The 27461-nt window shown below is 38.5% G+C and overlaps 1 protein-coding gene across 2 annotated transcripts in view; it reads right to left on the bottom strand.

The window, feature by feature from the left end:
* The window catches only part of MCC (MCC regulator of WNT signaling pathway), a gene marked incomplete at both ends in the record, with an annotated part of 197364 nt that overhangs the window by 129955 nt on the left and 39948 nt on the right, over nucleotides 1–27461 (bottom strand). The window contains one exon of one of the 2 annotated variants that reach the window (XM_079548611.1): nucleotides 21037–21093. The exons of the other annotated variant lie outside the window; for it this stretch is intronic. Within the exon in view, the coding sequence (XP_079404737.1) occupies nucleotides 21037–21093 (57 nt within the window). Of the gene's footprint in view, nucleotides 1–21036; nucleotides 21094–27461 lie in introns of those variants that run through there. 2 annotated transcript variants of the gene reach the window in all.

Raw genomic sequence — 27461 nt, 5'->3', positions numbered from 1 at the left:
CAGCCTCTCCGGGTAGCCTGTGCCAATAAGCCATTACCCTCAAAGTAAAGAAGTTTTTCTTATGTTCAGATGGAACTCTCTGTGTTGCAGCATGCACCCCTTGTTCTGTTGCTGGGCACTGTTGAAAAGAGCCTGGCCCCATCCACTTACTCCCGCCCTGTAGATATTTATAAGCACTGATACCCCCCTACCTCACCCTTCAGTCTTTTTTCCTCCAGACTGAACAGTTCCAGATCTTAGCCTTTCCTCACACAGGAGATGCACCACACACCTCATGGTCTTTTTGGGTCTCCAGTGGAGACTTAGAAGTTCCCTATCTTGAACAAAGGAGCTCAGAACTGGACACAGTACTCATCAGGGCAGAGTGGAGGGGTGGATCACCTCCCTCAGTCTGCCAGCCCCATTCTTCGTAACTTACCCCAGGATCTCATCGTCATTCTTGGACACACAGGTACGCTTCCGGCTTACGGCCAACCTGTTGCCCACCAGGACACCCAGTTCCTTCTCTGCAGAGCTTCTCTCCAGCAGGTCAGCCCCGAGCCTGTACTGATGCATATGGGTTTTCCTTCCCAGTTGTAGGACTTTACACTTGCTCTTGTTGAATCTCATAAGATTCCTCTCTCCACAGCTCTCCAGCCTGTCCAGATTGTGCTGATTGGTGGCTCAGCTTTCTGATTTCTTAGCCACTTCAGTGGCTGACACATCATCGTCATAATCAAACAATACATGAAAGTACTATTTTGTATCTTAGCTGGAACTATTTACAAATCTACTTACAGAGACAAAAAAAACAAAACAAAACAAAACAAAACAAAAAACACAACAAAGCAACATAAAAGAATTCAGAAAGTATTCTCTAAAAAATCCAGACATTGTTTCTGGAACTTCTAAAGTGCTTTCAGATGCTAAATAACACAGCAGACACGTTTCTGGAACTTTAATTTGCTCAACCAATTTCTCATCATCAGTATCAGCTGCAGCAGTTATATTTGAAAAAAATAGCAGGAAAGTTTTTTCCATCCTGCATGGAATGCTTGCTCCCTTTCCCAGCACAGCTTCTGAGCCTGGATACTGTTCTTTAAAACAAAGAATACGAGAGTCGGTTTCTGGCCTTGGGGAACCGCTAACTTACACATCAGTGACCACACTTCCCAAATGAAAAGTCCATTGTGCAGCACAACAACAGTGCACAGCAGCAGAGCTGTGTCTGCCAGCACAGCTAGGACTTGGAGTAGATCAATGGAAACAGCAGAGATTCTGCATATTCATGCACAAATAGCATATATGGCTACCAGACACAACAAGAATTGAACACCTATCTTGTAGGGTGTATGCTGTGTTGATAGGAAAAAAAAGCAACAAAAGAGCAGAAGCCGTGGTTGTAATGTATCTGCCAGTGTATAGAAGGGAGAATATGAATGAAATAGAAGCTGAGAATCATTCTGGAAAGAACGAGAGTCTAAGAGTCAGTTAGGAATTTGTGATACATGAGCCAGACTGTATTTAAGAATGAACAGAAATCATAATACTGTCAATATGGGATTATGTTGTCATGGGAAATTAACTTCAGACACCAGCATCAGAACAGGCATTCGCAGCAGTGGTGAGCCCAAACGCTTCTAGATATCCTATCTGGATTTCTTCTCTGTTCGGTCAAGGGGGGGGCAATTTTTCTAATGAACGGTTTTTTGAATTAAAGGCAGACAGGCTTCACACCAGGCAGAGTTAAAGCACAGACACTTGTTGGAGAGCAGTGTGTATCAAAAACCCAAGTTCCCGTGATGGTTAATTACACTGTGTAACTGTGGCTTAAAAACATAAAGTACAGTCAGTAGGACAAAAAAAACAAAACAACAGCAACCCACATGGTTTGTGCAAATTGCAAAGACTATGAAAACCTTTATGAAATGACCTTGGCATTCTTCTTTTATTTTGTCCACAGTTTTCATCTCCAACAAGAGCTGTGAATGTCGGTTGAAGAGTAATTTATTTCCATGTCAAAGCCTTTTCTTATTTGTTAGGAGATGAGTCATCAATTGAGAGCAGCTCTCTTAAAATTTTGATACATCAACACAGTGAACTTGCTGTAGTCAAGAAAGAATGATCTAACCATGATATACAGATAAAATCTGGACAAAATTCAATACAAAAATAAATTTTTAATTGACTGAGGCATTAATCCAACAAACTTTTTCAAGAGAATTAAGTATCAAGGAGAGATATCCTAATAAAATGTCCTAGAATTACAGATTTTCATGCTAAGAACCTCAGACAAAGTTAGAGAAGTATGTGACTATCGAACAATTTAATTTAAATCAGCGAGAAAAATGGAAGCAGTGAGTTTGTGAAAGAGCTAGTTCTTTAAAATGAGTTTCTAAGACAGTGAAAGCTCCAGTGTAGAGGCACCTGCTCTAAAGAAACATTGCATTAAAATGAATACATTTATTTTCCCCATTCTCTGTTGTTAACTACATATCAGAAGAGAGATAAAGACTCAGCCTAGGTACTGCCATCTCTCTCAGTTCTTTAATAACAATGCCCTATTCAGTAAATGTCAGACAGAATATTACCTTGGAACACCGGGCAGTCTGGGTTTTCAATAACAACTAAGTTTGCTCTGTGAGTCATAGCAGATATGATTTTCAAAATAACAGAATCCTTCATATCGGTGCCCAGGTAATGGTTTTTGTATTACTATTACTACAGTAAAATAGCATATTCATATATTAGATCAAATAATCAGTCTTCAAAAAGGGCCAAAAAATAATCAGAGTAAGAATTAGTAGAAGACCTTAACAAATACATAAATATATAAACAAATAATCAATCCTAACAACTTTCATGGTGTCTGCAAGGCTTCAGACACATTCTCTAATGTGTTCAGGTATAACTAAGACCAATATTTTGATAATAAACAGGCATTTTAGAGATCATTGAGTTTTAAATTATACACATATATGAAGTAATCCTTCAGGAAAACAACATCTATTCCTTTGCCCGAACACTGTGTGAGAAAGTGTGGCTTAAAGGAGTATGAAAATATTGGGAAAAAAAAAGGGAAAAAAACATATTTCATATCACCCTGATAACAAAGGAAAATGTATCAGTACAGCAGCAACAGGGGAAAAAAAAAAAGTCTAATTTTCCCAAGACATGATACTACAAATAATTTAGCTTAAAAAATAACTCCAAACAATGCCTGTTTCCTTGCACCAGCAAATCTTTTTCCTACAGCAGACTTTCTCCTAACTTAAATTAAATAAAGCCATCTTTTTTTCTGGTGTAACTAATGTTTTAAAGGGGTCCAAATAATCTATCACACATATAAAGCATTTCATGTTCTCAAAACACTGCCCAAATACTAACAAATATACAGAACAACTCTGTAAAGGTAAATAAAAATAAGAGTTTTTTTCTTTTCTGATTAAATTAAACATGGGAAGGGAGGGATCACCAAATTTCCCCTTGCCATGGGACAAACAGCGTACATGCACTTAATGCTCTTCCTTTTAAAACAATTACCCATTTGGAATCTCTGCTGTCTCTAGCAGCTTTCTGCTCCACCTAGAGTGGAATTCATGCCAAGAATTTTATGCATTAGAAATTCCAAATAACCCTGCTGTAATTTGTGCAAGCTATATGCCACAAACAGTAGTTGAGTGAACTGCAACTTAAGACAGCTTAAGGAAATTAAATTATTGTGTGTTTTAGCGGTCTAGTTCTCATTTAGGCAGAGAACACTTAGAAACCACTAAAACAGAATCACAGAATTGTTGGGGTTGGAAAGAGCTTCTGGAAGTTCTCTACAATGGGTTACACAGGAAAGCGTCCAGGTGGGTTTTGAATATTTCCAAAGAAGGAGATTCCACAGTCCCCTCTGGGCAGCCTGTTTCAGTGCTCAGTCACCCTCAAAGTAAAAGCGTTTTTTCTTATGTTCAGATGCAACTTCCTATGCTCCAGTTTGTGTCTATTGCCCCTTGTTCTATTGCTGGGCACTGTTGAAAAAAAAACCTGGTCACATCTGCTTGACTCCCTCCCCGCAGATATTTACAAGCGCTGATAAGAGCTCCCTCAGCTTTCTCTTCTCTGGGCTGAACAGATTCACATCTCTCAGCCTTTCCTGGTAAGGGAGATGTCCCAGGCCACTCGCCATCTTTGTGGCTCTCTGTTGGACTCTCTCTAGAAGTTCCTTGTCTTTCTTGATCTGAGGAGCGCAGAACTTGATGCAACTGAAAAGCGCTGACCTTTTTTTCTTTAGAAAACAGGATTTAGTTTCATACTGGTAACTTCAGCTTCAATATAATTTCTCAGTAAGATCATATATAGCCCCATCTCAGTAAACACAGAGCAATTGTAAGATTAATTATACCCTCAAATGTTAGTGTGCTTCAGTATTTTATTATCTTATCAAGTGAGTCTCAATATGTAAAAAAAAACCAACTCTGTATTATTACTTCTCTTTGAACCTTATCTTCAGCATCTAGCTCTATCTTTTAGGCTTCGTGAAAGAGTAACAAAACCTTTTTATAATATCAGCAAGAAGAATCCTCCTACTCAGATTTTCATCTCCTACTTTGCTATGACGGCAGTGCAAAGTGAAAGGTGATTACTGAGTTCAAGCGCCTCTATGCTCCTTTATATCTACGTACTTTATGGATGTCTGAAAGCTACTGCTTAGACTGTAATTCCATAATTATTACTAGCAAACCTCAATACTATCGTATCTCCAAGGAGAACAAACTCTGTCTGTACTGGGCAAGAACACATGGCTGTACTTGCACTGAACAATTCAGAAATAATGACAACAGTATTTTATTCTAGCTTGTACCTTCATACTGAATCACGGAATCATAGAATGTCTTGGGTTAGAAGGGTCAGTTCAAACCATAGGCAGGGTTGCTGCCTAGCAAATCTGCATTGCCCTGACACCCATCCAACTTGGCCTTGAACACCCCCAGACATGGGGCATCTACAGCTTCCCTGAGCAGCCAGTGTTTCATCTCAATTTGAGTAAACAATATCCTCCTAGTATCTAATCTACATCTCCCCTCTTTTAGTTTAAAACCCCTTTGTCCTATCACTACCGGACCACACATGAAGGCTGTCTTCCTCCTGCTTACAACCTTCCCACAAGTACTGGAAAGATCACAATCAGGTCTTCCCAGAGTAGTCTCTTCTCCAAGCTAAACAAGCCCAGCTCCCTCAGCTTTTCTTTTCTTCGTAGGAGAGGTGCTCCATTTGTTTGACCTTCGTGGTCTTCCTCTGGACCCACCTGAATGGCTGCATGTAATATGGATGGACAGACAATCAGGCACAAAGGTAAGGTAATTCAGGCAGGCAATCTCTGATCTGCTATGAAGCCTGCTGGTAAAAAAAAAAAAAAAAAAAAGTCTAAAAATTCCAAAGAATGAGTGCAATTTTTTTTCTTCCATTTCCTTTCTCTCCCTCTTTCCCTCTCCCCATTTCCCTCAGCCCTTTTCTCCCTTTCTTTTTCCCTCTCTCTCCCTTGCTCCTTATGCTCTTCTAAGGCCTCTATGGTTTGGCTGCAGTTCTGTGATGCGTTGAATTCAAGACCCAAATGAATATGCACTGCAATACTGAAATTTAGCCATTGCCTATTAGATTGCCTAAGTGCAACAGCAATTTTCTAAGAACAGTGTTTACCAGCAACCTAGGAAACATCACGAGCCCTATTGTTTTCACGGTTTTGATAACTTACTTTGCACATTGCATTAGTAAGACAGAGCTTAAAAAATGCTAGTCTCTACATTGCCTTGTTGCGATGCAAAAGCATAGGTTTACAAGTCAGGCACAAATACACAAGAAATACATTTTCAGGCATACATGGATAAAGTGGAAAAAGCTTAAGAATGCAAATAAAACAATAAAGAAGAAAAGACAAGTTTTGCAGAGAAAGGATTGTAAATCCCTATCTAGTCAAATGACAAAAAAATCATGTGATTTTTGTTAGTCTACTACGAAGCCAGTAAACATTTTTTGGGAGCCACATTTGTAACTGTGACAATCGTGTAACATCAACAAATTAGTTTTTTCATATGACCCAGCCTTGGACAGAACGAGTCCACCTCCTGAAAGCCAAAGCAGCTGTCTCAGCAATACTATAGAAACTGAAGATTTCAGATGTTCTTGATGGCACTTCATTTTTTTTAAGTACTCTGACAAAAAAAGAGTAACCAAGGAAATGAACAAAAATAAGAGTAATATTTTTATGTTTGTCATATTATGAAGTAAAATTTTAACATAATGCCACACACACAAAAAAACATTTATTGAAGCCAGGTCTCTTAAAGAACTGTACTCTCAGTCCTTTGCATTCTCTTTTTATTTCAGTGTTCATTTTATCTTATCACAAGATGAAACAATGTTTTCCTGCGTCTTTTAAAAATTTTCATTAAATGAGGAAGACAGTGATTTATATTGACAAATTTCATTGTTGTATTGCAATGACTTCATAATGATAATCAATGGACTTGGCACACAACCATAAATTGTGTACTGCTTATTAGATTCTCTAATTAGGAGGTTGCAAGTTCTTTATCTTTTTTTGTATAAAATTTTATGCATGAAATACAGCAGTGCTAAAAGCACAACACTTGGATTAGTGCCACTAATGAGAGTAGCAGTGCCAAAATGTCAATGACTTTACTGTGGTCACAAAGGTCTCCGTTTATCTAGGTCAGCTGTTTTTTGTAATTTCCATTACAATGCCAAAGAGAAGCTAGTAGAATACTGGACTAAATGGAATGAAGTTAAATTTAAAACCATTTATTCTCTTCTAAAGAAACAGGATATTTTATAGAATAATAATAAAACAGGCAAAGTTAAGTTTTCTTTACTGTTCTTCATTGTTTGAAATATTTCATTTTTCCCTTTAAGCCTTCATACGACACTGCCCATGAGCAAAGAAAAGAAACAGCAGTAAAAGTGAGGACAAGAATCTAGCAGACATAAGACATCTACTGGGAATCCAGCTCAGAGTGACCAGAAATTCATTCAGATAGCTTTCAAGTGCTTCAACAGGAGAAAGCTACTGAAGATGAAGATATTTCAGGAGGCTATTGGAGAGCTCATAATTAAAAGGAAAAGATATTGTTATATAATCTGTAATCACTCGTGGTAGACAAAGAGTGAACCACCATAAAAGCTCAATAAGCAGCTATTTAGAAATATTATTCTGACATACTGGAATTTCAGCAAAACTCAACTCGGCTATCAGCACTTGTCAGTTCTCCAGGAAAATCAGTCCTCATGTCAAAATCTGCTAAAGAAGATCAAATTTTCAGAATACTCCACACCAAAAATACGCAAACCTTCACGTAATTACCACTTCCAGTAACTCTCGTATGCAAGTTCTCCAGAGATCTTACTTTAATCATCTGAAGTACTACATAAACCTCAAGAAGTCCTGGAGTGGTTTCATAGAATCAAAGAATTGTGAAGGTTGGAAGACATCTAGGATCATCTAGTCCAACCATCCATGCCCACTAAATGTTCCTCACTGCCACATCTATGCATTTCTTGAACCGAATGTTACCAATTCTGATTTTGTATCACATGGCACTAGGAGCTGTCACCAGCAGAGGGGACACGGACGTACCAACACCACACATAGCCCTACTGAAGACACCCTTGCCTGGCTTACACTGGTTTGATTGTGACCATTAATTTTATAAAATTCCATGCTAATGAATCACACAGCAGGTACGTGCCATTGCCCCAACAGAACCAGCCCCCTTATCAAAGCCTCATGCAGTCAACACTGCAAGAGGTAGAATTCCCTTATACATTAATGAGGGTCATTAGCATGAACTCTGTAAAGTACTGTGGAACAAAATGTAAATAAAAGGACAGACGGTGAAGAGGGAGCTGGGTATGTATAAAAGGATAAGGCTAAAGGGCAGCAACAATAAATTATCAACTGCGAGAAGGCCAAAAGAAAGGGCTAATGAAAGCTAAGAGTAGACATAGCACTTAGTAAAGCTATAAGAAAGATACAGGAGAACAAGCTGCAGATACAGACAGCTGAGAACCAGAATAGCCTACACAAAGGTAAACCATAAAATTCAATGAATATCTTATGATTGAGCCTCTAGGCTCTAAATGCAACCACTGTTCTGCAGGAAAAAAAAAAAAAAAGCAACACAAAACTGAGTGCTAGTGGTTGTGCTAACAACTCATCTGTATGTAAATAGGAGGCACCACATTCTAAAAATCCTTTGTGTCAAGGTCATCTTGTTTTTTCAGCCATTCTCTCAAAATTAGTAAGCTGCAAGGTCTCCTCAAGCACTGCCATCAAATCCACTTAAAGTTTGCAACAGTGTCATTTGTTAAAAGGAAAACCTGACCCAGCCCTCCCTACCATTAAAATCCTCTAAATTTCCTTTCTGTAAAATGGTCTTAAAAGTGTAATTTCATAACCATGCCCCAGTAAGACACCCTCCTCTCTGCAAGAGCAAGCCAGGCAACTGGAATTGAGTTATCAGTTTGACTAATAAGATTTCTGATAAAGCACGTAACATAACGTTATTAACAAACTGAAATGTAGGTTCTCATGCACTATGACAGAATTGCATCAGTAATGGCGTACAGCTTATTTCAGCTCCTCAAATGAAATGCACTAAGAAGTATAAAGTATCACTGCAGTGCCACCATATATTACCAACATTTCAAATTTAATACAAAGCTTACTCTCTACCATTGTGCTATTAACCTGTTCTATACAAAGGAAAGAACTCTCTGGCCTAAATAACATCCACTAAACATTGGACATTTGGTCTTTCATTTATTCTAGGATGGCAAATGACACTGTGAGCCTACTACAGATAATCTCTGAATGATCATGCACATGAGAGAAGAACCTGAGACCAAATTCCTTTCTTAGAACTAAAAGGGCAAGAAGGAGGACCTGGGTGGTCTCATCTCAAGACCTGGGAAGCAGCTAAACCTGGAAACCATTTTAATGCTAACAAAGGACAAGAAAATGATCAGGAGTAATCAGCATGGATTTAATGAGGGGAAATAATTCTTGGCAAACTTGAGAAACATCTGCAACAAAGTGGCTGGCTTGGCATATGAGAGATTAGTGTCTACTGTCTACTGGACTTAGGGCTTTATAATGGTTACAGAAAATTTGTTGAGGCATGGCTTAGATAAGCAGATGGAGAGATGGCTGGGCCTAGAAAGTGGTAATCACTAGGCACAAGGTCTAGTTGGAGGCCTGTATCTAGTCGTATACCCCAGTGGTCACCATTGACTTTGATCCTGTCCAGCATCTTCATTAATGATTTGAATGATGGGGTAGACTGTACCCTCAGAAAATTTGCAGACGACAAAAAACTGGGAGTAGTGGAAGATAAACACTAGAATGTTGTGTTATCATCTGCAAGGATTTTGTCAGGCTGGGTCTATAAGAACTTCATGAAGTTCAACAAGAAGTGCAAAGTCCTACTTCGGGGGTGTACAATCCCTGGAGACCAGGACACACTGGGGACCAGCTGGAAAGCAGCTTGGCAGAAAGGGACCTGGGTGTCACTTTCCAACAAAGGACCACCAAGGTGATGAAATCATGGGAGCACTTATCCAATCAGGACTGAGAGAGTTGGGGCTGCTCAGCCTGAGGAAGAGAAGGCTCAGGAGGATCTCATCACCATACACAGATATTTGAAGAGAGGGCTCACAGAAGGCGGGAGTTATTCAACGGTGCCTACAAAGACACCAGACAGGACAACACTCAGCGGGCACGAACGGAGATACAAGAGGTTCCCTCTGAACATAAAGAAACACTTTTTCACTGTGAAAGGGGCTAAGCACTGAATGGGCTGTCTGGACAGATTGTAGAGTTTTCATTTTTGGAAATATTCCAAAGCCATCTTGTTCTGGGCAACCTGCTCTGAGTGGCCGTGCTTAAACAGGGTCATTAGACCACATCATCTCTAGACATTCCTTCCAACATCAATCATCTTGTCATTCTGTGATGGAAACTGAACTACCTATACCTAACTGGAATAAATTATTAGGTTTTTAAATGTTTAAATGACACGTGAAAAGAGATTTAACATTATATACACGATATGGATCAAGAGGAAGTTAAAGAAATTTTCACAGGAAAGAAAAAAACCTCCATCATGGAAAGCAATTAGTATATTTATTTTGGTTTCAGAAGGGGTAGGCATTGAAATTCAACTGCGTTGATTTTGATGAAGAAAGATAATTATGGGCATTCATAGATATTCAGTCCTGCAGCGATGAGAAAGAATTTGTTTTTTAAAAGCATGAAAAAAGTGTTTTGCAGAGATGTATCATAGAGTAAGTACGTTTATGCAGATCTCTATGCCAAATGATGCTTGGTTGTTAGGAGTCAGACAGGATTTTTTCTGCTTTCCACTACAGGGAAGATACTTATCAGTGGAGGAGAAAAAGTGATCCAATCCATTCTTTATACTAAATTCTCATAAGACAGAAAAAAAGTCACTCATTTTGAAAGAAAGGAAAAAGTGTGTCAAATTTATTCCTTTACATATAGCAGTTACCTCAATATTGCTGACACTCTGGTATCATTTACAGCATTTAAATGGCATATCATGCTACCAGCAGAGATAAATTTACCTTCAAAGATTTAATTTCTTTACTGTTCATATTGAAAACAATAGTATACTTGTTCAGCATGGGCCAGTCCTTCTGTTAGGTATACCTGACAGAATATTTGTTTCTGGCATACCCCACATCCCACGAGACTCATTTGTTCCTACAGTAATCAGACTGCCACATGTAAAGAGTAGAGACAACTGATGAACAAGTAGACCATCATGAATTTAAATAAAAATAACAAAGTAAATTTGTAAATCAAACAACAGCAACATCCATAACCAGCAAAATGTATGCTTTAATACGTTATGCATGCAAAGGTGGAAAAGAGGTAAAGGGGCAGATTTCATTCAGATTAGCAGCAGCAAAGGACAGTCTTTAGAGCACCATTCATAAATGGTTACCTGGTCACTTGACTGAAAACAGATCTCAAGCTCACAATCTAAGGCAGTTCAAGGACAGATGATGGAACTGACGTGCCACTTGAAGGACACGAGTACTGGCACTAGCTACAGTGAAAAAAAAGCTAGATTTGGTTACCTAATACTTTGGCTAAGAGTAAGAATTTAGACAGGATGCAAGGTGCCAAAGATTAGCAAACTAGACACGCTCAGCCCTTTGAAGGATACCACATGAAATCAAGTGAAAACAGTTCTAGAGTAGACAAAGATCAGTTAATGTAAGGTCTCTGCAAACAAATGATATCCCTGGGCTTGCAGCCTGCAAATGATAGACTTAGAAAAATTGTCACCCATATTCGGTTTTGTGGGAACACAGCTTCACCCAAACATCTGGAAACGTGGTTCAGAAGGACATTAAGCTGCCAATGCAATTTTTGGCTTTATCACAGTGTATAGTAATGATCTTATGTCATCAAAACTGCATATCACGGTTCAGTGTTAACAACTGTAATTCCAACATTGCACAAATAATTTAGTCTTTTGGACAAGCCTCAGAAAGCTGTGCTGGCACCAAAACTAGAGGTGCTGTTATGACTACATAACTGATTGTTACGACATTTCTTTATTTTGTCTATCCCAACTTTCTAGTCCCTGAGAATCATGTTTTATGATTAGGAGCTGTAAAGGAAAAGAACTGGACTTGGAAATCAAGAGAAGATTGAAGAGAGAAGTAAACTCTGGCAAGTACGAAGAAGGCAGGAAGGTGGACTGGAAGGAGAAACTAAGTCTTGGAATAAGGAAATGGCATGGAAGGATTGGGGTGTGCAGGTCCCTAGAAGTAATTCTTGGGCAGCAAGCTGGATATGTTCCAAAACATCTTTGCGAGAAGGTAAGATTGGAGACTTGTGAGGATGGAGAGAGAAGCTGGCTGAAAAAGGTATGGGTGAGACTGCATATTGCGTATGGAACAAATAATTGAAGGCAAAGTGGTCTGGAAAAAAATGGAAAAAGGAAAGACTAGAATTGAATATGTGTAGGCATGGAAAATACATGCAGGCTTCTCACCTGTGCAGAAGAGAAGCATCATGAAGTTGTACTATTCACTTTAATACTAATAATTAGTTTTAATTAATTTAATTAGTTTTAATAAATTTAATTAATTTAATAATAATGAGTGCAAAGGATTTATATTATATTTGCATTAAGGATGTACATGAAGTACTTTCAAGTTTCAGATGCTAGGTTTTGAACCTATCATAATAATGATATTATAATATAATATCTATTAAAAATATATTTATAATATATAATTATAAAAATGATATATTGATAATAATGAAAATATCATAATAATGATATGTCTTTAAAATACTGGCTGTGTTACTATTTCATAAATTACCATCACTAACCTTCACAGAACTTCTGAAATGCTCCCATGGATACTGATTTTATCAGCATTCCACTAGAATACGTTAGAATATGTTTGCATCAGGCTTATGGCCATTTACTCAAGTGAGACGGTGTTTTAAAAATAGGCCATTTAACCACTAAGAAAATAAGAATGTTTCAGTGTTCCCTACAGTCACAGAATCACAGAATCACAGAATCATAGAGGTTGGAAGGGACCTCCAGAGATCATCGAATCCAACCTCCCTACCAAAGCAGGCTCCCTGCAGGTAAGCATCCAGGTGGGTCTTGAATATCTCCAGAGGAGACTCCAAACCTCCCTGGGCAGCCTGTTCCACTGCTCTGTCAACCTCACAGTGAAGAAGTTCCTTCGCATATTGGTGCAGAACTTCCTGTTCTCCAGTTTAGGGCCGTCTCCCCTTGTCCTGTCTCCACAGGACAGACCCCTGTGAAGATTCAACAGAAATTTACATTATGAAGTAATCTTTGGTGGAAGTAAGTAACAGTATCAGTTCCATCTAAAAATATCAACTATCATCCCATTACAATAACAATTCTTAGAAGGGCTTCATTTATGAGGGTAAGGCTAACTTTGCCCATCAAGACTTTCTAATCTCTCAGGATCATGTTTTCTGATGAAAACTTGTAAAAGACAAGAGCTGCACTTGAAAATCAAGAAAAAGCCCAAGGGAGGAATAAACTCTGTCTTGTGGGAGTCTGGAAGGAGAAACCAGCTCTTGGAGTAAGGAGATGGCATAGAAGGATTGGGGAGTGCAAGTCGCTAGGAGTACTCCTTGGGCAGCAAGACATCTTTGCCAGAAGGTTAGAGTGGGGACCTGTTACAATGGAAAGAGAAGTCACCTGAAAAGGATAGGGATGAAAATGTTTTTTTCTATTTACTATAAATATTTAACACACAAAGAAAAACTTATCATTTTAACAGGGGCAGTCTATTCTGACTTCATTTTGTTCAGTGTTCTATACTTAAATAACAACAAAAAAAAGTTTTTCTTGTTACTGGCCATTAATAACTCAATGCTCTTGACAAGAGCTTTGCATTTATGTCAGAGTAAATGAGCAACAAAAGCACAAAGAAGCAATAATACAAAGTTTAAAATGTTCTTAACATCTTAAATAATGTCAGTAATTTTTTAGTGACTGTATATTAATCACATTTGTACCTGCATTTAGAAGTACTAATTCTAACACAGACATTTGGGTTCTGAAGAAACATCTGAACAAACACAAATTTAAATGCCACGAGCATTTCTGCTTTTAGGTTAACCTCCTAAATCTAAGTATTTACATATATATTGTTTTCAAATACTTAGTATAATATCAGCTTGCTCTTCAATGTGCATATCAAAGCATCAATCAGAAGCATGCAGCACTCCAAAAAAGATTTCAGAACATGAAATGTAGATTAAACTGTGGATGACTTAATGCTTTACCTGTTACTCTGGTTGCTTCCCACTCACAAATGTCATCCCTAAAGCAGATTCAGAATTTTGACAACTCTTTGTTAACATCTCACTTTAAAGTATCTTGAGATCTGTAAGTAACTCAAGTCATTGTTAATTGTGCTTTGTTTTAAAAATCTACTCAGTTCTACCTAATTATGTCAATTAATCTTAATTTCAGTTAAAAATTTACATGTATGATTGCAACAACTAAGTTAGAATACACAAGACCATTTCTAGAGAAATGTCTCTGTTCATTAGGCACGGTAAAAATCTAAATCTTTTGAAAATATACATTCTTCACACAGAAGATTCATTTATATGGCAAATCTTGATGTGGGAATAATGCAGACTGCCACCAGTGTCAAAGCACTCCCTTTAGCAGCATGAGGTTCTATTCTCCACATCAAGCCTCTGTTGTTCTGTCACTAAAATTCCCAAATCCAGCTATCATCACATTTCCCTGCAAAGTACACTGACTGATATATTTTTATTAAGTGTAACCAAGGAGCAGGCTTTTCCACATAATCTAGGACACAGGAGCAAAATCTGCAACTTTAAATACTATACAAAGTAGGAAAGACTACAAAACTTAAAGATGTGGGGGAAAAAAGAATGGCAACAACACATTTTCTTTTCAGTCTGCAATCAAACTACTTGGGGCTCCAGATCAAAATATTTCATTATACTCTACCACAGCCATCCAATTTCATTACAAAGCCTCACCCTGTGCCCTCTCTTCACACCTATATACAGCAGAGATACTTTTGCTTTTGGAACCAACTCTGCGATCTGTGGATTCTTTTTCAGGTGGTTCCATTTAGGTATTCCTTTATAGAACACTGATCCATAGATTGCAGGGTTAAAGAACCCCAAAAATCTTATGAAACTCTACCAATGGAGAGCACACATGCCCAAGTCCTTAGTTCAAGACTGATCACAAACAGAAACGCGTTTTTCTTTTCCAACACAGGTTGGAAGGAGAGAAGGTGAAGGCTGACTTGCCTTCTATCTCCAAAAATCTCTATTTTTTTGATATAACAAGAAAAACACAAAGACTCTAAAAGCATTTAGAAGACTCAACATATTATTAATGCTACATTCACAGCTTACATTTGTCTTTATTAATTTCTTAGCCCATGAATCATTTTTCAAACATGTTTTCCTAGGATCAAGACATGTTGAAATATCAGGCAGATTAGTTACATGATCTCTGTATTTCTTTTTTTTTTTTCTTCTTTTTTTTCTTTTTATTTTCATTAGGATGCTGCAGAAGAGCATTATTTGTGCCGACAGTATCTGAGCATTTTGAGTAATCTTTTTACAGTCCTTCAATTCAACAGGATCCAAGCCTTGAAAATACTTAGTTTGTATGATAAGCAGCTCACCCAAATCCTGAAAATAAACATTCTTTGAAGTCTCTATGTTTTTTCACTGGAAATGTGATGCATCTGTCACACAAATTACATATGTTGGTCATGCCAGAAATAGTTCACTCGGTTAGACTATGGAACCAAGTTCATGTCCTAACCCATCATAAATATATCAGCATCAAATATATCAGTGAGTTGTTTATCAGCAGGTTTTTCTATTAATGAACTGTGGATGTCCAAATGATTCTGGAAAAGATGTCTTTCCCCTTTTACGGGATGTTTTTACCTCTGTAATTTGCCACAAGCTTCAAATAAGCTGTAGAAATCAATCAGATTTTTCAAAGAGAGATGAATAATCCATAGTAGATTAGTGAATCTGAACACAAGTGTATCCAATCCAAGAGTTTCATTCAGACTTGATAGTCACTATCCAGGAGCATGATTAATTAAGTTTCCCATTAAACTATTCTCTTTAAATTAAACAGTTGCATCAGCATTACTTTGATCTGCGCATACTGGTTGCTGTGTTCCCTCTTGTAAAACGTGACATGTAGTGCTAGTTGTTGGCCACCTGGTCGCAAACACCATTCATGTGTTCAGTTTAACTCCTGTTACAAATGAAAAAACAATGGAGCTTTGTCAAAGCTCAAGTAATTTAAGAATGCCATAATTAGTATTTGACAGTCATATTCTATAAGTTGTAAGACCATTATATTTTAAGGGATTGACACAAACAATTTATCACAATTCAACTATATGCTTGGGGAAACCTTTCAGGAAGCACATGCAGTATTAGGGTGACATTTGCTCACTATCTGTCTTAGTAAGAGTGCCAAACCCAGGAAGACAAAACAAGCGTTACAGATCTAAACCCAGTCTTAAATGCAAACAAAACCCATTCCCTACTCCATCAGTCTATTTCCTACTATGCTTGTCTGAAAAAGCAGAGAAATACATTAGAAAGTCCCTCAATGTGAGGACTGTTGCTTCTGAATGTTTCCCTTGCCAGGGGGTCTCAGTCCAGAGTTGTGCACCTGACCCCACCTGACCTCAGACTGACCCACTGGCTCACGTACGTGACTTCAAGCCATGCAGCCCCTTCTCTTTCTGCAGTTCTCTTTCTACATGATTTTCTCCTTAAAGTGTCATTTCTAACTATAGCGGCAGCAGTGCAATATAAATCTCAAAGAAAGAAAAAAAAGAAAAAGCAGCATTTTGTCCTACAGTCAAATTATAAAAGGCTCAGAATTTAAGCCTTTCAAATTTGGCTCTATACTTCTGCACATCTTGTATAACTCAGAAGACTTTGATGAAATTCACCTTATGATCTCATTATTTTGCTCCCCACGCAAACACAAACTTTGAATCCTATCTCCTCTTCCCCTCTTAAGACTTTTAAATATCCTATTGTTAAGTAGACAAATAAACTACTCCTTTCCCAAGAGAAATTGACAATATGTTTGCTCTAAGCAATAAACAGGGTTCATGAACATATAGATCAGCATAAGGTTGCAAGCCACAATGGTCATTCCCTAAATAATTGACTTCCAAACACAAACAAATGAGCACAAAGTCTGAAGTATACACCTAAATCAGTGCAGTACCTTTCAATTTCACTACTTCCCTTTTTAAAATTATGCATAATCCACTTACATAATAAATATAAAAGAATGCAATAACATTAAATGCATCATTTGTGTCTAAAGTGCTGAATGTACTGCAGTACTACAACACCAGTCCCGAGCCCACAAGAAAATCTCTTTGGCATACTCTTGCCATCAGCAAATTCACAAGGTTCACTTTAGTGAAACTGAGTCCAAGAATATAATTTGACTCTAATCCGAGCATATAATTTAGCCCTTAGGTAAGCAATCGAGAAAGACATTACAAAGCTTACTAATTGCACTCTCTGGATGTTCCTATTCTACGCTTTTGAACTGTCCATGATTAGACATGTGCTTTACTGCTAACAGCATTCAGCACAATGGCTGTACTGGATAAGACAACAGAATTCCGTTTCAGCACAGGATGGCTTGTGGAGAGCTTTAAGAAGAAGACTGACATGCAGTGATACCTTTCCATAAACCCTGGTTTCAGCTTGTAACAAACTGAAATTCAAGGACTTCCTGAGGAAAGGGTGGTCTCTTTGGATTTGAAAGAAGAAAATACAGATTAGACCAACCAGCTCCTTCTATACAAAGACGTCCTTCTGAAAAACTGCTGGAGGAATGAATACGTACAAAGCAAATACATTCTGATTAATTAAACAATCAAACAAACAAACAAACAAAAAAAGCCCACGAAGCAACTGTGCACTGTGCACTGTACCTGGACGTGGTTTGGTGACACTCTTAATGTTGGTGTTAAGAGTGCACTCTGTGACTACACTTGAGGTTTACAGTACTGTGCAACTCAAAAGAAAAAGAAAAACATCAAAAAAGGAATCTATAATTCACTTAATTTGGGTGTTATGTATGGCATACAAATAATACCCATACTCAATCAAGCCTTAAGAAGCAAACTGCAAATAACAATAAAGAGTAATGCTGACAGGTGAAAATTGTCAAAAATTTGCAGTTTGCTAACTTAGCAGAATTAAAACAGAGGTTGGTTGGACATTATTACTTGTTTACCAAAGTCTGTCCTGCATTCTCATAGAGTGCAAGAAAGAGCCATCTTGCACTTGTAGACTTCAAGGCTTTTTTTTTTTATTTGCATCTCTTAATGTATCATACTTCACTTTAAAAACAAACAAACAAAAAAACCCAGCTACCACCATCACAAGGAAGCCTTGCTACACAAGAACACTGTTTTCTTCTACCTCCCTACACAGTTAGAAGGTGATTCTGCTATGCAAACAGCATATTGGCTAATCTATATTTTGTTCTCTGAGCAAAAGAAAGAGAAGTCTGAATGGAAAGAAAAACAGAAAAATAGGGTACCAATGTACAGATCAATAAACAACAGCTTGGACTCCAAAAGTAGTGAATCACAAAGCACCTCACTGACCTGTGACATAAATCTGAGAGTTTTTCCCTTTTATTTATTTCTGCATGACCTTTGGAAGGGGATAAGCAATTAAGACTATCAAGATCTGTTTACCTGGACAAAACTTTACAGATAGTAAATATTAACCACACACAAATGCCTACAATTACAGCTGTGTCTTTAAAAAATAAAGATGCCAATTAATTTTGCCAAAGAGAGAGCTAAATCTCAAGCAGATAAAGTCTCAACATAAATGCAATGAGCTGCAATAATTTCACTTTCTGTTTCATTTAATGCATCCATTCAACAACACACTTACTACACCGCCAGGGCTTTGTAGTTTTCCTATTTATTTTAATAATAGTAGTTTCATGCCTAGAGCTTCACACCATGAAGAGATCAAGGCACCTACAACAAAATCTGCATCATAGCCTTTCCTGATCTGTCATTTTTTTTGCCATGCAGACATAGGTAACAGCCCTTTTCAATGTGAAAATAAGAACTGACAGTAGAGATAAAAGTGTGGGTTAATACATACTAAAACTGCACTAATTTCATCATTTCCTAACAGAACCAGTTCCAACTTTTCCCACTGAACACAATGCCACAGTCTTCCATAGATTAAAAATGAACATCGACACGCAGAAAATATAATCAGAAACAAAAGAAAAGGGGAAAAGCATGACAAACTGGTGAGAAACATGGATATATAAATATGTACAGCCTTTAGTCAAGACCTCCTGTCTTCAGCAGGAGCAACCAAAGCATTATAAGTCAAAAGCAGAAAAAAGTCTAACATGAACACGCAATTTACAGAGAGAAAAAAGTCAGTTGAGAAATTAGAGATAAGTAACTAACTGCATCTCAGAGTACTTGCACAACTTATCCTGAAAAACATGCTGTGTCTGTAAATTCCCCACATTTCATCAAAAACAATGTCCTACCAAAGACCAATACTGAGATTGGCTGACCTGGCCCTTTGAGTAAAACAGACCGAAGCATGCTTACACAAGCAGCTCAAATCACAAAGATGAAAAGCAATAGCAAAGAAATTATGATTCGCAGGTGGGGAAAGCTAGGAATAAAAGAGCTTCACTGATATGTTTGCAGTCAGAAAGGGGACTACTCCTCACTTATCTTTGGCACTAGAGTATAGATCAAATCAAATATAAAATCAAGTAAATCAAATATTAAAGTAAGCTTGTTGGAACAAAATAACAAAAATAAACAAGGAAAATGTTCTATGATACACGAACACCAACTTCTTTTTCACACTTCTCATGTTGAACAGCAGAGAAAAGATATAGTTCTTAAAACAACAATCTTATTTTGTGAATGAGTAAAATTAATCTGAATAAAGAACGTTCCAAGGTAGAAATGCTATCAGTAAATACCGCCTGCTACAAATAACCAGGCAAATCAAGTCCCTGTGGGACTTTGCATTTTGTGTGGCCTTATAGCTTTGAAAATCAAACACTGAAGGGACAGAAAGCAGATCAACAGAACAACAACACAAGTTAGCCAGGAACCATGCGGCAGACTTCTACAAAAAATAACTCCTACAAAAACATAACAGGCTTTTATGCTGAGTTTATGAATTCAGTTTATGCTGTGTTGCCAATACATATTCTCTAAACAATCATTAACAAAAAATGAAGTGAATTAAATTGAATTCTTTTATAGTCAGAGGAAGAATGTACATAAAATTTGTTTTATCTGCACTCCCCAGTCATAAACCTGCCACTCATCCTGCATGACAAAGTACTGCACTCGCTAAGGTCTCAAATATTTACTCCGCTGCTCCATTCACTAGGTCACTGATTTAATTTCCATTCTACATCTCAGTGTCTCCCATCTCTGCATAATTAATCCCACAAATTGTAAACTCTTTCATTCTGCCAAGTATGTCCTATTATTTCTAATAAAACAAAAACATTAAAAAAAAAAAAAAAAAAGATGCATTGCAATATAAGGTGTATTTTAAAAAAAATGGGCAAAGAAGAAAGAGAAGCATTTCAGTTACACTGGACCAAAGATTCAATTTTCTTCAAGATTACTTCAATAAATTACTTAGGGTTTTATGGCATTACTCAAATTAGCAGTTCTCAATACAAATAAACTCATAAAGATGATACATCTAAGATTTTTCATTAACTGCCAAGATATACTACTTCTAACATATTTCGTAAGTATCTACATAACATTTGAAATGGCTTTAATTTCTGACTTATTCAAAATATTGACAAATGGGTTACACAAAAAACAGACATACCCATACCTATAAGAAATAACAGCTGACTGCAGTTTGCAAGGGAAAAGTAGAAAATTTCTCATGGTTTGCTTTCTTTTAAACACAGAAGGTAACATTCATCTAACGTAACAGCTTGGATAAATAGTCAAACATAACTTTGCCAAGGCTGTTGTCATACCAAAAAATATTTATCATCTTCCACTGGCCTAGCTCCCTCCTAAAGTAGTTAATGTCTGCTTAAAATCAACTGAGATCTCCGCATTTCGCCCACTGTAAAGATGAACGTTGGGCATAAACACAGCTCTTGGGAGGTAAGGCAATTTCTGCTGCATGGTAACAGGAAAAAGCATCTTGACATGATTGCATCGTTTGCTTTTCACCACTTATTCAGTCTAAAGCAGTAAGAAAGTTCAGGTCATTTCCTCACTGGCACAGCAAGTTATAGCAAGTTACATATTCTATTAATTTTTAATTGCACTGCTTGCAGAGTGAAAGCCCACAAGGGGAGTGTTTCTTTTTAAAGCACAAAGAAGGGCACTGAAATGGCTTACCTCACTCAGCTCTGCAGGAGAGTCATTTCCATATTTCAAAGCAACTCCAGAATTCATGATGAGACTTCTCGGGGCTTGATGATTTCTGCAGGTTTTAATGCTTCTTCAAAGATTTGTTTAACCCATTCAATACTTTCTTCTCCGATCTTTTTCTGCCGAATATTCTGCTCTAGACAGCCATTTTTACTCCACATTAATTGTTAACATTAACAATCAAAGACCTTCTAAAAGAGCAAAACTAGTTTCCACTTCACATACAATCCACTGCTGCTAGTGATTTGATAATACCATGGAGGGCTCAGAAAATCCCAGGAAGAAGCTGCTTGCCCAGGGCTGCCTCAGTCCATCCGCAAGTCGTGCTTCACCTCTGCTGTATGTTTTATGCTGCTCTTTTCCGCAACTCCATTTAAGGACATCTCATAGCGTCGCTTAATGTACTCAGAACAATTTGGTGAGCTTTGCTCAAGTTCACAGAGAAAATAAAAGCAGAGCTGCTATGGTCTTCAGTGCTTGGGAGGGAGAAGAAAAGAAAGCTGCTGTCTCTGAGACTAGCCAATGCTGTACTTCACGCTGAAGTTTCCCTTTCCAGCGAGCCCGGAGTTTAAGTGGTTTATGATCAAACACAGCTGTCTTGCTGCTGGCTAAAGGGTGCATGGAAGGGGCGGTACTAAGCAGAGAGTGGGAGGGAGCGAGCTATAGAGAGTTCATTTTGGAATTACAGCCATCTTTCCAGCTTTTTGTATACTAATTGCCGTACCAAAACTATAAAACTAAGCAAGTAACAGGAAATGCCACCTGGACAACAATGAAGTTGAATTCCTACTTCCTTGTTCCCACCAGCAATTCAGTAAAGAAAGTTGGGTGGTTCTGAGGGCGGGAGCTGCAAAGATTTTGAAAGGTAGTAGTAAACCCAATAGCACCTTTAGAAAGCAGCAGATTTTATGTAACACACAAGCATTTTACAAAGGCTTTGGGGTGATGCTACATAAAGAAGAAACCATTTGCTTTCAGACCCAGTAAAAAATCTAGAAGCAATCTTAACAATATAGATTTGATGACATGTTGTACCCACTGCAAGAACAAAAAAAATTCTTTTCCCACTCCCAGTCTCCCCTAGAATCTAGTGGCAGCCCTACACCTTGCAGTGCTGGATTATGCTGCACTTATAATTAGGGAATGTCATACTCTGCAGCTGAAACTTTCCTGATCACCTTACTACATTTTATAACAAGAGTGCCAAGTCCTGAGAAGAGTCCAAAAAATCCATGAGAAACAGGAATAAATGTGATATCATTTTCTGGGTGCCTCTCCTTCCCCATATACTTCCCCAATACCAGGAACTGGCTCAGGGGGGCAAGGACAATGCCACAATCTCTTTGCAGACATTTTTCTTTTATTCTCCAGGTCTATTTTCACGCTACTTTTTTCTTTTTTCTGTATTCTGTATACTCTCATTTGCTTTTGGTAATCTGTACTTCTGATTTCGTGTCTTTTTTTCACGACCAAGCACTACCTCTAGCTTTCGTTATGTTCTTCATTGAGAGTATCTTTCCAGCTTTACCTTCATGTTCCATTCCAACTCTACATTTTGTGCTTCTCGGTATTCCTTACTCATCTGCTTTATACCTGACAAATGTTTGAATTACATTTCAATTTGTTACATGTTCAATTACATGTTTCAATTTTCCTTTCCTCAAGTAATGACAAGGGGCTGCACTGCTCTCTGCTGGCAGATCGCTGCTATCTCAGCCACCAGAGATCAGTGTCACAACAGGCAGACAGCACCAACGGGGCCAGGAACAGGCAGAGTTCTCTAGTCTGCAGGGTGGAGCAGTACAACCGGTGTAGTTTCGTGTACAGATTTCCTGTGCATTAAAAATGTTGTTCTTTATAGTGGTTCTGTATATTGTCTTACCTCATTTCTCATACAAGAGGAAAAGAGCTTCAGTTCAAAAGCTCCTGCAGCTGATACAGTGCATTTTAAAACATTTCATCTTTTCCAAGCCATGTCTTCTCAAGCGGGAGGGTAACAAACTTTCTATACTTTACATCAGTATCCCTACTAACTCCTATACTCCCTCACAGCTGCTTGGAATTCCCAGTGAGTTTATCTTTGTACAATTCTGGCACTTGTGTCAAAGGTTCATCAGTGCAGGCATGACCCCAGAATTATCTAAGAATAAGAACTTCAAGGGCTGGGCAAGCCCTCCAATTTGCTGAAGCAGCTGGAGGAGTGTGAGAAATTGCTGGCTATAAATAACTCAGTGGTGTTCTTCCAGGGTAAGAAGCATGTCTAGAACTACATCCTCATGCTGATAAACATGGTAAAGGCATTGCTGGGGGGATCCCCAGAGTGGCTGCAGGGCGGGATTGCGATGCCTTGTTCTTACGGTGTCACTGTTGGTCACCAAGGGTAAACCACCCACAGGAAAGGTGAGGGTGTGTTGAGTTGCCACCTCTTAGAAGTGTGAGCCTGTCTAGGGCAGCCCTGAGTGTTTTCAAGGCCTTCAGCCCCCAAAAGAATGTCAATATACAAAAAACATTGAGGTGCTGCACCAGGTTCAAAGACAGGCAACAAAACTGGTGCACGGTTTGGGGAATATGCCCTACAAGGAGCAACTAAAGGAACTGGGGCTGTCTAGTCTGGGGAAGAGGAGCTAAGGAGAGACATTATTGCAGTCTTCAAATACCTGAAAGGTGACTGCAGTGAAAGCAGGGCTGGTCTCTTCTCACTGGTGACAGGTGACAGGAGAAGGGGAAATGGCCTCAAGTTGTGCCAGTGGAGGTTTAGGTTGGATATGAGAAAAAACTTTTTTACAGAAAGGGTTGTTAAGCACTGGAATAGGCTCCCCGTGGAGGTGGTTGAGTCACTATCCATGAATGTATTTAAAAAACCACCTGGATGTGGTGTTCAGGGACATGATTTAGTGGTGGGTTGTTAGATTTACGGTAGTATGGTTTGGCTGCAGTTGGACTTGATGATCTGGAAGGTCTTTTCCAATCAATTCTGTGATTCTAAATACACAAGGAGTTGGAGAAGGTGGAATTGGACTCAATGATCTTTATGGATCATCTTATCCAACTTGGATTTTACAGAATATTTCTAAATATCAGAAGATGTAGAACTTGTTCCCCTGTGAAAATTCAAATTATCTAGCATTTCTGAGTCTATTTCCTGATTCAGTGAAAGCATTACACCGCAAGATTAAATTCCTAGATAGATTACACTACTATTCAGTTTCACTTTTTCCAGATACAAGAGATCTAATGCAGTAGCAAGTACTAAGAACTTCACTGAAGCCAATGCACACTCTCTCTTTGGCCTCAAGAATGCAAATTTTGTACTGCCGCAAAGAGAATAGAGAGCCTTGTGATTCAGCATGAGAAGTGCCTACTGAGATTAATCCTTACCTATTCCTGACTGTTCATTCTCTGTCTCCTAACTTCGTTCCTCAACTAGGATAACAATGCTCCCTTTCCCTCAACCCAGTGTTTGCCTTTGCTTTTAGCATCTACTTGCATTGGGATGTGCATATGTAAGTACATAGGTGGATGCAAGGGGTACAGGAACCTCTTAATATACAGCTGTACACTTCTTGGCACAAAGGAAGATTTTCTGAGGGATGCCTCAGTTTGTGCTCCATAATAGAAACAAGAAGGAGTAACAAAAAAAGTGGAATGAAATCAGCTGTCACTGAGGCTAACAGAAAAGGGCGTCCTCCAAAAGTGTTCTGTCAAGAAGGAGATACTGATCTCCCACTCACTCTCAGGGCATTCTGGTCAATTACTGCTTTCTCTACCTCTAAAGCACTCACAATGCATACTGCTTGTAAGTAAGTGCATTTGCGCTGACAGATTTTTCCCAAGATAATTTCAGAATTATCCAGTAAAAACCATTAGTGTCGCCAGTTTACTGACTGTGGATCTAACAATTCCATGGCCGCTCTATTCTGTTACTCTTTCAAACCCTTATTAACAATCATTTAAATGTACCAGAGATGTACTGAGGAGTCTACCCTTTGGCCTGAACAATCATTGAGTAAAACTGACATTATCTGTAATAGTATTCTTTTGGGACAAGATGCAACTCTTAGAATATGGGAAAACTTTGCATCAACATAGTTATTTTACAAGGTCTCTCCCTTACAAGATATCTCTGTTTCTTAACAGTTACTGTTGCAGGTGTGACCATTGCCACATATGAATTTTCCGTCCTTGACAGCTGCACACAGAAAGACATAGCATAAAAAGTCATCTGTTAAATACGTTTAGAACACGTTTTTCAGTACACAGTGCGTACCATTCTCTAACAAGCAACTTCACTCTGCATGCAACATGCACAAATAGCCGACCACAATTCCAGAACACGTGGAATAAGACCTTGCTTTGTTTTGTTTAACTATCACTGCAATCAAAATGACACTGAGTGGAATTCACTAAGCAGTTAGTTTGTTTTAGCATCATCTTTATAATTAGAGCAGCACTCTGTACAATGCCCCACATAAATGAATTCCACATTCATATACTGCAAACCTACTACACACAACTTGAGCACGTTCTTGTACTCACTTTGGCACAAAATACACATTGCCAACATTTAAATTTCAATGGACAAATGGGAAATCCAATACAATACTTAGATAATGCTTCCAGACAACTCTTTATTCTACAGCATTAATGCACTATTACCTAAAAGGGAGAGCCTAAAAGGATCACAGGTTCTTCTTGATGCCAACTGTTGCCATTTAATGCCAGTGAAGGGTATGCATCTAGGGTTAGAGAACAAAAAATCCAACTCATCTGAAACGACTCTAAGTAACACCAAAGAATGGAACTGTCTCTGAAAAACACGAGCAAATTTATCTTCTTTCATTCAATCACATCATCTTGATTAGTCTAAAACATCTAGAATAATGCAATTACCAAAAAGCACTTCAATCAGATGCTCTCACCCCTTCACCCTTCTCCAAATACTTAATCCACTCAAAAAGCCGTGTCCTTGACCCAACCGGTCTCCATGGGACTCTACATTTGATCCTTTTTTCAGTTCTCCAGTATTTCATGCAGCCACTCACCAACTAGTCAGCCAGCCACTCTCATTTTCTGTCATTTCATCGAAAGCCATCACATTCATTTTGATTCTCTCTGACACCACTAAGCCTTAAACATAAGGTCAGAACAGGAGGAGGACCAGGGAGTAAATGTCTGCTTGTTATTAATGTTTGAGATATGTCTGAGAGGACAACAGGGAAAGACGGCAGCAATTTCTACACTGCTTTTATCTTGCAACCACCTAATTATCCTCGCCATTCATCTACTCCTTGCTTAAAACAAGGGCATTCTTTGAAGCACTTCAAAGGTGCTTTGAAAAGGTAAATTCATACTACATATTGGGCTACAGCTTGATACATCCTCATATCATCCTATCATATCATCCTATTTCTGCTTAGCTTCCATTCATCATCTAGTATTCCTTCCGTTCTGTCACGTATTCTACTTGTCCAGATGCCAGGCAATGAGGCAGGCAATGGGCACCAAATGGAACACAGGAGGTTACCCTGATCATCAGGCAGCACTTCTATGCTGTGCAGGTGATGAAGCGCTGGCACGGAGAGGATGCGCAGTCTCCTCTGCGGAGACCTTCAAAAGCAGTTCGGATGTGGTCCTAGGGACCTTGCTCTGAGTGTCCCTGCTGCATCAAGGGTAGATGGATCTAGAGCTCTCTGCCAACATCAGCCATTATGCAGTTCTGTGACTAAGTATAAGGAAACTTCACTGAATTCATTTTTAGCCTCTAAGATCCTGGCAGCTGTTTTGATTTGACCTTCCCAGAAGCAGCCTGTAGTTCTGCATACTTACTGTACTAAGATCATTTTTAATAATATGTGCATGGCTAAATCCTACCTTTAAGATACTTGCATTTCCACTTTAATAGAACATTTGTTTCCTTATGTTTATCAGATGTGAATTAAATCTCTTTCAAAAACTCTCACTTATGTAATAATGAATTGCCAGTACTCCTCTCCTGCATCTCCACTGTATTTTTCCCAATCCCTGATTGGGAAAATGAGAAATCAGATATTCTCTTATTTCCATATCTTTTCCTTCATACACTCTTATTTATGGCTCTGGCCCTCACTCCCCACCTATGCCCTCATCTGTGTAAACATTCAGGTCTCCCAGCTGATTAGCTGCCCGTTTCTCTTTTACTCTAAGACATCCATGTGTGGTCAGTCTGAATTTACCTTTTCTAATTATGTCTTCTCTCCACAGGCTTCTGATACCACTGGCATATTAAACGAATGATTCCCTGAGCTGGACCTGTGCATAAGTGCTCACACTAACACAAAGAAGACAGAGGGATTCCAGCCCCTCATCCAGGCATCCCATTTTGACATGAAGGGTCACTATCCCTTTCAAATGCT

The sequence above is a fragment of the Tetrao urogallus genome (genome assembly GCF_951394365.1).
Source record: "Tetrao urogallus genome assembly, chromosome: Z".
In the NCBI taxonomy this organism is placed as follows: Eukaryota; Metazoa; Chordata; class Aves; order Galliformes; family Phasianidae; genus Tetrao; species Tetrao urogallus.
Note: the sequence above shows the minus strand (reverse complement) of the source record. Positions and strands in the feature narration are given on the sequence as shown.